Raw genomic sequence first — 13,167 nt, 5'->3', positions numbered from 1 at the left:
TTTCAGCTGCTGAAATTTGGGTTCTGGAGACACTTTTGAAAACAGGGTTTCCTCTGAAGTCGCAGTGGGGGGGATCAGAAACTTTCTTCTCTGCCCTTTCTAGCATGATAATTTCAAGAAAACAGCAGACCCCTAACAATGAAGCAAGTTCTCAGTTTAATTTTCATTTTTAAAAAGGAAATTCCCTGAGCTTTTTTGTTCTCTTCAGTGAAAAAATGAAATATGACAAAGGACATTGAGAAATTAAAATACTACTGGCTTTCCTAGCTCAAAACAGAAGGATGATTTATGCACATGGCCATTTTTCTCTTCTGTGTTTACAATGTGCTCTATTACTTGAAGATCTGATAAGCAGAGAAAGTAATTCTGGCCGACTTGGTCCTGCCTGTTATAGTCCAGCTGTCCCTGCTGTTTGGGGGGGTGCAGGGACCAGATCAAAACCAGTAAGATTCCGAATGTAATTTGTACATAAAGGCATTAATGCATTTTCTTTTATGGTGGCTTCCCAAAGTTCAGCACGTAGACCTCAGGCCGCATATGAAAAAGCTCTCTATTTGGTTCTTTAAATATGTTGTCGTTCTTTCATCTATGTCTCAAGCATGACTACTTAATTATATCTGTTTCTTTTGTTAATAGTTGCAGTTTTAGCCATGCATTTCTTCTGAGAATATGGAAATATATAAATAACCTGAGCAAAGACATTCCACTTGAGGCCAGTAGTAGGATAGACCTTTATGAAGATACTATTTATGAATAAACAGAGGCGTTTACCCAAAATATTCAAAGCTTACTCTAACTGAAAAATCTTCAAATTAACCGTATGTTTTAAAACTTGTTTGTGTAAGTCCATTAAACAAGAAGTTGGTAGCAGAGGTGGAAACAGCACAGGGAGCTGCATTCTCCCTGTTCTGATACCATGAGCAGTGCTGGGAATATTTTCTGATGTTTGATTATTTCAGTTTAGATCAGGGTGATACCCTTGAAGTTGGTAGCATGTGTATAGTGTAACATTCAGTGACCAGCCTTAGGTTTGGACTCTGATTGTGAGAAGCTTTGTCAGCTGGTGCTCTAAAATGTCACTCTCCTCCTCTCATTTTATGTGGATATGCAGAATTTGCAGTCTCAAATCTTGTAAGGTGGGGACCCAGTGCACCTCATTTTGAACAGGAGTGGTTTTAACCGCTGTTTTGCCACCCCACACAGCCTCTGTCATCTCCTTCGTGTGTACCTCTAGGTCCCTTTCAGACAAGCTGCTCTGCAGCTCCCTGGGACAGCAGGCAGAAGTGCAGCCCTGCTACCAACAGCACTGCGTCCTTTAACGTTTCCCGGTGCAACGAGTTGTTTCCCACTCCTGTACTTTTCTGCAACGTCGCAGAGTTTACCAGCAGAAAGCGGGTTAATGGGGCAGGCATGGCACAGAAAATAGTCTCTCTGGTGGAGCTGTTAGGATCTGCTGGCAGACTGCCAGCTCAGTTGGTGCAATTACACACTCACTTTTCAGAGCAAGCTTAAAGGGGAAACCTCTGTTTGCTCTAAGCCTTTACAGCCAAGGAGGGGCTGCTGGGGCTTGCCTGCCACTGTCCAGATCTCTGATGAACAGCTGGCTGGAGATTCTCATCTAAGCACCCACTCAAATGATTTGTTGTTGGTGTTTGGAAACTGGTAGTCAAGACTATTTTAAATATATGGGATTGATTGGTGATATTGCTGTCTCCTGTGTTTGGATTTTCCCAAAGCTGAAAAGCAGAGTCTGAGGTGTACTTGAGGAGGGGATTAAGTGGCAGAAACCCACAAAAAGCTCAACCCAAAAAAACCCCAAACCAAAACAAAACCCTTCAAAAACAAACCCTAAACCCTCCACAAAACCTGCAGCCTGGGAAAGCATAGCTGAGCAGACACAGCTAGAGTTCAGCCAGTACCATACATACATACCAAAGATTTTTAGGTCTATTCTGCAACAGGCTTCAGCTGCATGTGAAATTAGTAGCAGCTGATAGCACGCAGCTCTGGAAAGGGTTAGCTTATCACAGCTGTAGGGCATTGTAATCTGTTACTTGTGTAAAGAGTTAATCAGAATAATATAATTTGTTATCGTTGCATAATAAACTGAAATGCAGATTAATTTTTTGAAAAAAACTGATACTAAATTTATTTTACTTCGTTGCTTAAGATGGAATTGCATCAAGCAGAATTAATAACCAATGTATCTTTTTGGTTTTAGAAATTTTAAGTCAGTTTTCATGTGAAACATGAAGCCCCAGTTAATGCTTACTGATGAGGAATTAGAGAGCAAAAGGGTTAAATCTCAATCCTCTCTGATTTATATTTCCCTCCCCTCCTTCCCAGCTGTGGACATGGATGGAAGATCTGCAGAAGGAGCTCTTAGAGGATGTCTGTGCTGACTCTGTGGATGCAGTTCAGGAGCTTATCAAGCAGTTTCAGCAGCAGCAAACAGCTACCTTGGATGCTACCCTCAATGTTATTAAAGAAGGGGAAGATCTAATCCAACAGCTCAGGTAAGCATCCACCTGGAGGACAGGTGTTAAGAAATCTGATGTCTGCTGTGGTTTAGGCATGAATAAATAGGGATACCACGAGTTAGGATTAATTGGGAGAGTTATCAATCCTTTGCTTATTTATGATTCTTCAAATTCTCTGAGTATTTTATTGAAATTGCAGGGAGTGATTTGTGTGGAGTGATTAGAATAGTCTGTGGATCAGCACTAGTTCCTGTTTGACAGAGAGATTATTTATAAGCACTGTGAAGTGAATTGAAACAAATGTATTTCAGGTGAACATTTTTGTTGGTGTTTACAGAAGACTGTTAACTGGTTGTAGCTGAGGCCTTGTGATTTATATGGTTACTCCTGATGTAGGAGAAATGTATTCCTCTTAATAAAATATGCATGTGTCTAACAGTCTTCCCTCTTTCATTTTGTATGCAGCATGCTTCTATTTATCTTTGTCCATGTGGGGTTTATTCATAGTATCAAAGAAGGTCCTATATTGCCAGTTCTACTCACGTTACGAATTAAAAAGCTCATTCTACTCAATTTAAAATACTTGAAGAGACTGGCTGCACAAAGTTGGGGTGGGTTTTTTTTTTTGCTTTCTCAATCTGTAAACGTAGCAGGCTGAATGTTTGCAGAGTAAGCTTACACAAAACTTGCAGATGTGAGATCTCTCATTTGTTCTTATTTTCCTGTGGTTTTCTGTGGCTTTATCTTTGGCAGCAGTGGAGTTTTCCTGCCTTTCAGTGATGTTACTGAGCTCAAAACCAAGTCCAATATATCTTTAGATGTTTGTATCGTTACAGATTTCCCTCACCTACATGTACATAGTGTATATGTTCTGCATACATATGTAACATGTAAATCTGCCAGGTGTTATGTGCTTCACTAGAGATAGTACCAGACAGTTATGTTATCTTCCTCACCCTAAGATTTCCTAATCTGATGCCTTCAGTTGTCACATGCGGAAAACCATGAGCTATGATAGGGAAAGCCTAAGGTGCTGTTGAGCACAGTTAGAACTAGATTATCTTAAAAGGTCCCTTCCAACCCTAGCTATTCTATGATTCTATGGAGGGCCGTGGTGGAGCTCTGCCCTTAAAGTCCCTTCTGGAGTCCCTGAGGCTTCTGCTGCAGCCATGTGCTGAGTTTTTCTCTATACTTTTTCCTATCGCCCTGGATGCAGTCTTCTCACTTACTTGGGGGCAGGGAGAGAAAAAAAAAGATAGAGAGTTTAGAAAGGGCTTCTCTAGGTTCTGATTGTCACTGAGCCCTAGGCCCTAAGTAGCCACCGAGGAGAGCCTGTGTGAATTCCTAGTCTTGCTGTATGTGGCTTGCCCATATCACAGAGGGGGAGAGCAACAGACTTGAGCTGTGGTATTGCTTGCTGAGGTCAGAGCTGGAAAGGCAGGATTAGGAGCTATGCTTCATCCATCCATTCATTCATCTTTGCTGATGAGATAAGTTGGAAGGAAACCTTCTGTGTTTGGGAAGTGAGCTGGCAGAAGGACTGGAGTTTAGATGAGAAAAGTATGTATGACAGATCAGTCAGAGGTCTGCATGGTCTTTTCCCTTTATGCAGAAAAACTTTTTGCAAAGTTTAGGGCATTTCTATGAGATAACAAAAACGGCAGTGAAATTCTGGACTAACGATTTGTTTGTTGTTCATCCCTTCTATTGGCATAACAACATTTCAGTATGAATGGCCATGGAGAAGAGCCTAAAAGGGATTCTGTATAAGCCCCTTAGGTGGAGCGTGGGGTGGTTTGTGGAATTGCAGAGTGTCTGTATTGAAGGAATCCTGATGCTGGCTGTGGGATTGGCCTAAAGGTTTTTTGCCTGCACCCAAGTCTGTTGGAAAGCATTGTGCAGAGTTAGAGAGTGCCCAGTATTAGGCAGTATTAGAAGCACCAGTATGAATGTCAGTGGAGCATCAGTTCTTGGAGAAAGGCTGGTGTAGTGGCTGCAAGATCATGTAGGAGAAGAGGTGAACTGGGAAATAACTTGTGGGACTTCAGCTTTTTTTAAATGTGAACGTAGTCAATTCTTAGTTTCAGTCTTTGAAAAGAAAAGGTGGTCTCAGGTTTGAGACCTTTTTTAGAACTTTTTTAGAACCATTTTGGAACATTACTGAAATGTCAAGACAGATTTTGTGGAAGCTGTTTAACAAAGAAATGCTGGGTTTGGGGTCTGGCTTGTATTCTGGAAAGTGAGCAAGATGAACCAGGGTAAACGTATTTGTGCGAAGTGATCCCCTGCTTCTGAAAAAGCTAAAACCAAACACAGAGAGAAGAGTTGTCTGAAGGACAGAAGTCCTGAACGCATGCAAAGATTTGTAGAGCTGAACTGTCAAGACAATCTGTGATTCAAGTGTTGGTTTTGACCACTGTAAGTGCAAAGCCTGTAATATGATCCTGGACTCTTTAAAAAAATGAAGCAAAACTGTGTAAGCAAACCATAAAACACCTCTATGTGTGCCCACTCCAACAGGTTTTGTGGCTGCTGGCAAAAGTAGCAAGCACACAGATAAAGGAAAGGAGGAAAAAGAATTACTGCAATCTTTCCTTAACACAACATTGCATTTCACGGTGTGGATCACCGTGAAGAATAGCTGAAGACTGCAAACACTGCAACAATGAAGAAAATGAAATACAACTGCTCTTATCAAGTGTGTCATAACACATGTTAAAACCAGTGAAACGAATGGGGCTTTGAAAAATGTTGTGTTTCTTTATCTTTGAGAGAAGAGATACTGGTTTAGGGAAGATCATTTGTGTAATAGCACTTTGTGTCTCCTCCAATCACTTAGGAGAAGTTCAGCTCCCTGAACTAGTTAAATGTAATACCTGGGACTGCTTTTCATAGAAGGTCTTCAAGGCCTTTAGTGACCGTTCATCAGGAGACCATACCTGCCAGGAATAAAACAGGCCTGGCTAGCCATACTTTACATGTCACAGCATCGGAAACACTTTCTTCACTCTTCCTTAACAGTGTTTTACTGAGGTGATCATCGTTCTCTGCAGTCAACTTGAAGCAAATCTTTTGAACTTCATTTCTGGGATTGCTGCTCCCAGAAAGGCAAAACAATGACTTGCTCCAGTGAGGTGTGAAAGAACAGGGATGTTATGGGCAAAAAAAGGACAGTGAAGAGTTATGTATCTTGCCTTCTTTACAGTAGTTCAGTATATGAGCTGTTGGTAATGAGTATGTTTCACCAAGATTTCTCCCAATTAGCGCATTGAAAGTGGTTTCAGGAGCACCGTGTTACTTCTGAACAAACTCAACAGTGATGCACCAAGACCAATTTTATGTTTCCCAAAGTTTATTTTGTATTTGTTTTGCCAATAATTTCCCTGCATTTTGTAACTCCAATCCATAACCAGAGCCATAAAAGGCTATTAAGGATCTTTATGAATTCTTTCCCAGAATTTCTCATCACCAGACAGAGCAAGAAATCTTGTGGCAAAAAAATCCAAACGCAGAAATGTCTTGTTCTGGAAGAGGATCTTTCTCAAGCCAGACTAAATAGGGATTGTCAAAGCCTTATCTGAGGAGACTGTGGAAAAAATACCAGATTGTTACACTTGAATTCTTGTATTGCATCAGCCACTGAAATACAAGTGTGGCTTGATATGAAGAGTGAAATGTTATTTCTAAAACCAAGTGTGTCTCTAGATCCCATGAAAGATTATTCAACACCAGTCTTAAATAATTCAGAGTCATATAGATAATACATGATTAGTAATAATCCTGCATTTGAATGAAGGCATATTTAATGTCATAGAATCACAGAATAGTTAGGGTTGGAGAGGACCTTAAGATCATCTAGTTCTAATCCCCCTGCCATGGGCAGGGACACCTCACACTAAACCAAGGCTCTGTCCAACCTGGCCTTGAACACTGCCAGGCATGGAGCATTCACAGCTTCACTGGGCAACCCATTCCAGTGCCTCACAACCCTTACAGTAAAGAACTTCTTCCTTATGTCCAATCTAAACTTCCCCTGTTTAAGTTTTAACCCGTTACCCCTCGTCCTATCACTACAGTCCCTAATGAAGAGTCCCTCCCCAGCATCCCTATGTGCCCCCTCCAGATACTGGAAGGCTGCTATGAGGTCTCCACACAGCCTTCTCTTCTCCAGGCTGAACAGCCCCAACTTCCTCAGCCTGTCTTCATACAGGAGGTGCTCCAGTCCCCTGATCATCCTCGTGGCCCTCCTCTGGACTTGTTCCAACAGTTCCATGTCCTTTTTATGTTGAGGACACCAGAACTGCACACAATACTCCAGGTGAGGTCTCAGGAGAGCAGAGTAGAGGGGCAGTATCAGCTCCTTTGACCTGCTGGTCACGATCGTTTTAATGCAGCCCAGGATACGGTTGGCTTTCTGGGCTGCGAGTGCACACTGAAGCTGGCTCATGTTCATTTTCTCATTGACCAACACCCCCAAGTCCTTCTCTGCAGGGCTGCTCTGAATCTCTTCTCTGCCCAACCTGTAGCTGTGCCTGGGATTGCTCTGACCCAGGTGTAGGACTTTGCACTTGTCGTGGTTGAACTTCATATGGTTGGCATCAGCCCACCTCACAAGCGTGTCAAGGTCCCTTTGGATGGCATCCCTTCCCTCCAGCATATCAACCGAACCACACAGCTTGGTGTCATCGGCAAACTTGCTGAGGGCGCACTCAATCCCACTGTCTGTGACAGCGACAAAGATGTTGAACAAGACTGGTCCCAACACCGATCCCTGAGGGACACTACTCGTTACTGGTGTCCAGCCGGACATTGAGCCATTGACCACAACTCTTTGTGTGCAGCCATTCAGCCAGTTCTTTATCCACCGAGTGGTCCATCCATCAAATTGATATCTCTCCAATTTAGAGACAAGAATGTTGTGTGGGACAGTGTCAAACGCTTTGCACAAGCCCAGGTAGATGACATGAACTTCTCTACCGCTGTCCATCAGTTCTGTAGCCCCATCATAGAAGGCCACCAAATTGGTCAGGCAGGATTTCCCCTTAGTGAAGCCATGCTGACTGTCACCAAGCACCTTGTTGTTTTTCATGTGCCTTAGCATGCCATCCAGGAGAATGTGCTCCGAGATTTTGCCAGGCACAGAGGTGAGACTGACTGCTCTGTGATTCCCTGGGTCATCCATTCTCCCCTTCTTGAAAATGGGGGTTATATTTCCCTTTTTCCAGTTATTAGGAACTTCACCTGACTGCCAAGATTTTTCAGATATGATGGCCAGTGGCTTAGCAACTTCATTTGCCCACTAATGTCTTTTTATAGAAGACAGGTGCTGACTGAAGGAAACAGAACTTGATTTAATGTGGCCTCAGATTAAACTGCAGTCTTAATATCTCACCTTATTATTTACATTCATCCTTCTTCTGTACAGATCCAGTGTGGAGGCAGAGACAGAACTTGTGGTCACCAAGAAGGTGAAAACACAATACTCACAGAGTGGGGCAGAAACCACATCACCTGGAGAGAGTAATATTGACATAATATTCCGTAATAAGCAAGGGAAGTTGCTAGTACTCACTTCAGAATAATGGTGAACCATCTGAAATTCAGTGTATCAAACATAAAGCATTTGAGGAAAAAGAGGGGAAACGCTTCCAAAGAGCAAACTACTGTATGGTTAATAGTATTCTGTACTTTTAATTTTATTCTTAGGCTTCAGATATTCAGGCAAATGCTTGTTCTGTTCCTTCAAGACACATAATGAAAATGGACTAATAGATGTGTTTAGAACCAAAAAGGTGTGTTTTAAACTATCTAAAATTACTGTGTGTCAGTGCCTAGTTTCAATTTAAGACATTTGCAGAAGGTTATATTTTTTTCTCAATTATACTTACTGACAGTGTTCAATTAACATTTAAGTTGACAGTACGTTATTTTGATCTGAACCTACGTGAGGATAATTTGCAAAGAGCAAAGGACGAGCATTTCAGTCAAGTTCTGTAGAAAACTATGAATGCTTTGCCAGATGTTTATGGAGAGAAAAATCAACCCAGGAAAGGGAAATAAAAACATAAAAATTTGGAACATCCTAGCATTCTTCCACAGTGGGGTGACTCTGTGAGCACCTGTATGCAGCAGCCCAGGTGAGCTGGCCAGAAGAATGGCTCCCAGCTGCATTTGGTCCCTGTGGGACAGTGCAGTTGACCTGGTAGCATTACCTGACATTACACTTGTCTTTCAATATTGTCAGGTGGTTCACTGAACACATGGGAGTTTGTTGGTGCGCCAGGAGTCCTGTATGTACTTTTGGATTTGTATTTCAACCCCCTACCTTCTCCAACACAGACCTGGAGGCTGACAGGAAATAGATGTTAAGACCTGCTGGTTTACTCACTTCATCATCTTATCCTACCAGTGCACAGCTCTTTCCAAAGCGTATTTCATAAGTTTTTCCAGTTGGTGTGGTTTAAGTGTGCCAGATAATGCAGCTGCTATCACGCACCTTTGAGAAAGATAGACGGAGAAAACCATTGCATCCAAATCTTGTTTCAGGTGAAGTACCAATGCCTAGGTTAAAAAACAGTTTCAGAGACTGCTTTCTGCTGCCTCAATATGGAAGGTGTATATGGATCATCAGTATTTGACCTGTCACAGTCATGTCTCATTTCACTTACCCTAGTGAAAAGACAGGTCAGTCTGTCTTACAGTGGTTGAAAGGTGTTTTTCTTCAGTGGAATTTTTTGCACTGTATGTTGCATCTATTGCTGTACTAAGTAACTGAGAGGAAATTGATGCATCCCTACCCCTTGGTCTAAAATGATGGTAATTCTGATTTCCATTAGCCTGTAAGTAATAAAGCAAATGCACAAAATTAACTTGTAAAGGTCCACATGGCTAAATAGCATCTCTGAGCTTGGTGAGTGTAGGCTGTAGCAGGTCACTCTGTAGGATTAAAGGAGATTGCCAGCCGGTCTCCTCAAAAGAGCTGTTGAGATTGATGTGTCATTCTCCTCCTCTGCCCCTCCCAAGTGTGTAAAGTTGCAGAGTCACAGCACAAAAAAGGATGATCTCCTTGTTCAAACTTTGTGGAGAGCTCAGGAGCTGCAAGATTTCAGCGAGTAGAAGATATGAGTGTTGCATACACCTTCCCTCAACCCTTTGTGCTTGGGTTTGCTTCCCAGCAGCATGCAGAATCACAAATGTGTAGTTCTTGCTCTTTTGCCTGCCCTAAAGCTCAGCTTTAACCATGCTCTCTGCCTTGCTACAGGGACTCTGCTGTTTCCAACAATAAGACTCCACATAATAGCTCCATCAGCCACATTGAATCTGTCCTTCAGCAGCTCGACGAGGCCCAGGTACAGATGGAAGAGCTCTTCCATGAGAGGAAGATCAAGCTAGACATTTTCCTTCAGCTTCGAATTTTTGAACAGTACACCATTGAGGTAAGAGCTGGATGCATGATCTGAGAAAGTTAGACCTGTGGAGAAGGAGTATATATAAGCATGCTCTATTAGGATACATCTGGAGCTATTAGATTGTGCTCAGCTGTCCAGTGAGGAAGAAAGTTACAACCAGGTTTTAAATTTGCCATGTTGAAGCTAAAAATACGCTTTAGGATATACTGGTAGAATGCACTGAAATAGATCTGTGTCTGCTTAGCTGACTGTACGGAGAATCTGCCTGTTTTGCAGAGAAGCTTTATAAGATGCTCCTGTTACAACTCTATTGATAGTAGTCATTCAACAGATTTGAAAGTTCTGTATCACTTATTAGTGAGATTTGTCTCTTCAGAAATAAACATAGAAGTATGCAATCAAATACATGCCTGGTTTTAAACTATTGAGTGAAAAAAACTTGTTATGCATGAAAGAAAAGTGTATTTAAAAGATAGGCTTTTAAGCATCAGAGTGGATTTATTTAAAAAAGGAAAGGAAAAAGTAAACAGGGGAAAGTTAAAGTACATTTGTATGTCCATGCAAAGTCAGTTCTGTTTTGTACTTCTGTTTTGAAATCAAAAGCACTGGATGGAAAACTCATCAAAACATTATTAACTGAGGTATTATCTGACAAAGAAATTTTAAAGAGATTCCAGGCAATCTCATTAAATACTTGCTGTAGTTCTGACAGCACTTGATGCAAAAAGAACAGCGTGTAACTTGTGCACAATATCCATGCAAGCCATGTGTCCCTTCTTATTTCCCTTCTGGGGTGTGTTCCTCCTACTGCATCCTATTGGTGCTTTTTCAGTTCATGGAGCACCTTCAAGTGTTTTATGATGATATATTCATGAAGGTATTGTTTGTAAGTCAATACAATATTGTTTGTATTGTAGGTAATCTCAAGGTGAGTACTGGTAATTAATGGGAGCATTAGAATGCTGTGTTATATTTTGTGTTTATTTTAAGACATGGCATGATGAATTGTAGTGGAATAAAAGGCTGGAAACAGGTTTTTAGGTGTCTTGATCTATGATTGGATACCAGAGATAGATAGAAATCAGTGAGGAGTATCTGATCTTTTGTGTTGTGACTGCATAGCTGGGTATTGTACTGTAGTCTGTCCTACAGTGCTTGATACTTATGTAAATTAGTAGTTTAATTTTACAGTCATATACAGCCTCCTTGATGTTGAAAGACAGTATTCTTTGTGAGTATAAATATATGTATGTATTTTATGTCAGATAACATACTTTGCCCTAAGAATGCTACCTTCAAAATTCAGGAGCCTGCAGTAGCTGTGGTATCTCCTGTATTTAAAAAGAAGATACTTTGATGCATATACTTTTACATACCTATAAATGGCACTTGTGTTTTCAAAAAAGAAGGAAAAAAAACCAACCTCCTCCTCAGTCTTTGCTTCTGGAGCACTCAGGCATGTCTGTAGGCAGAATATGGTGAATCCACGTGAGTCATTCATCAAGATCGCATCCTGTTCCTAGGTCTGAACCTAGAATTATGACGATTTACGTACAGATCTGAAGGAAAAAACAAACAAAACCCAACCAATACTGTTTTCAAATTCTTTTTCTTTGCACATAGTCTCTCAATCAAAGATCTCAAAGGCTGTTACCACCATGGATTGCTTCACTGATGGGGCATCCAAGGCATCACAACATAATGTGACTTACCCAGTCCCCTCCATATGTGGTGCCAGAGATGGGAATACTACATGGATCCCTCTGTCTTGTTTCTGCATGAATCCTACTTCTGTGTATTCAGACACATTTGGAGAGGCTGTGATACATGAAGATATTTAAAATTGGAAATGTGCTTCAGAGTCTTCTAAAATCAGATTAGCTAGAAAGGATTTTAAAGAAAATCACTACTTAGTTGTCACTGTAGATTTGCTATTTTTTATCATAAGTACTTCTGAATTCCCTCTGCAAGATTAATATTACAAGGAAATCGGAGAACATGTTTCACTGGAAGTCTGTGGGCAGATGATTTTATTTAGAAAGCTCCTTCTTGTTGAAAAATATTCTTATTTAAAATAATTATGTTTAATTTATAACTGAACACAATGAAAAATACATCCAGGTCAGTGTCTTAAATTTTGTAAGCATATTTAGTGCTTAAACAAGAAAAACAGTTTTATGGATAATAAAAAGAAAAGCAAGTTGAAATAAATGACACATGTATGCTATGCATTTCAGACAACAGCTGAATTGGCTCAAATTGACACAAGAATGATCTTAAGAAAGTAGATTGCAGTCAGTTGCTTCAGCTGTGCAATAAATATTCCAAGTCAGTAGGAAACTATTATCAGAATTAGCAGCATTACCTCGTGCCATGTTGAAAAGGAAGATTTTTTTTATCACCATAATTAAAAAGCATTTGGTTTTTCCTAAGCTTGACTATTCCAACCTTTTAAGGGAAAAAGACAATGAGATGTAAACCACAAAATTAAGTTGTGGGTTTGTTTGGGTTTTTTTCTACTAAAGGCAAGTAGCTTGAGCTATTACTGGAAATGGTTTAGGTTTTAATTTGCCATAATATCCTAGATCCTGCATAGATTAAGAGTAGTGAAATAGTGTGTTTCGGTGTGATTGGCAAATTAATTTCTCCTTTTCTATGCTAGATAAGCCCCCTTCCATCTGTCTGAAGCACAGTGCCATATTGAACACATCCCTAATGAAACCGCTCTACCTGATGTAGCTGTGTTAATCTCTCTCCTTCCCACACTCACACAAACCATCTGCAAAAATTGGGCCCTCCACCTCCCAGATTTGACCACCTTTGTCCTCTTTGCTGCTTCTGTCTTGTCAAGCATTGAGTTTCCCATTTTCCCCCATCAGTTCTGTATTGTCACCCTTGTTTCACAGGTTCTTGTGCTCCAGAGGATCCCATACGATGAGAGCCATTCCCTGGGAACTCTGGTGAGAGGAAAAACTTGCATCTCTCCAGAAAGCAAGGAGGATACAGCTGTGGGAGCCCACCTGCTTCCAATAGCTTTAGGGAAGGCTGTGCATTAGAGCTCAGTCTAGAGAATAGTTACATCTTGTGTTGTCTCTCTCCACCCAGTTTTGATACTAAACATATTTGGTTCTGTTAATTTTCCCTACTACCTTCTCTCTCTCCCATTTCCAATTAATAATGCAAACAAAAAGTATTAGGAATTTTTCAAACTCACAAATGTCAATGGGGTGATTGGCCTTTAGTTTTATTTAGAAAGTGTCTAACTGCCATTTGTTTCT

General features: G+C 40.9%; 1 protein-coding gene across 18 annotated transcripts in view; it reads left to right on the top strand.

The window, feature by feature from the left end:
- The window catches only part of KALRN (kalirin RhoGEF kinase), a 521,871-nt gene that overhangs the window by 317,781 nt on the left and 190,923 nt on the right, over window positions 1–13,167 (top strand). For all 18 annotated transcript variants that reach the window (XM_065671413.1, XM_065671394.1, XM_065671393.1 and 15 more), the window contains 2 exons: window positions 2,347–2,516; window positions 9,742–9,916. In XM_065671413.1, the coding sequence (XP_065527485.1) occupies window positions 2,347–2,516; window positions 9,742–9,916 (345 nt within the window). The remainder of the gene's footprint in view (window positions 1–2,346; window positions 2,517–9,741; window positions 9,917–13,167) is intronic.

The sequence above is a fragment of the Lathamus discolor genome, chromosome 3 (assembly GCF_037157495.1).
Source record: "Lathamus discolor isolate bLatDis1 chromosome 3, bLatDis1.hap1, whole genome shotgun sequence".
Taxonomy (NCBI): domain Eukaryota; kingdom Metazoa; phylum Chordata; class Aves; order Psittaciformes; family Psittacidae; genus Lathamus; species Lathamus discolor.
Note: the sequence above shows the minus strand (reverse complement) of the source record. Positions and strands in the feature narration are given on the sequence as shown.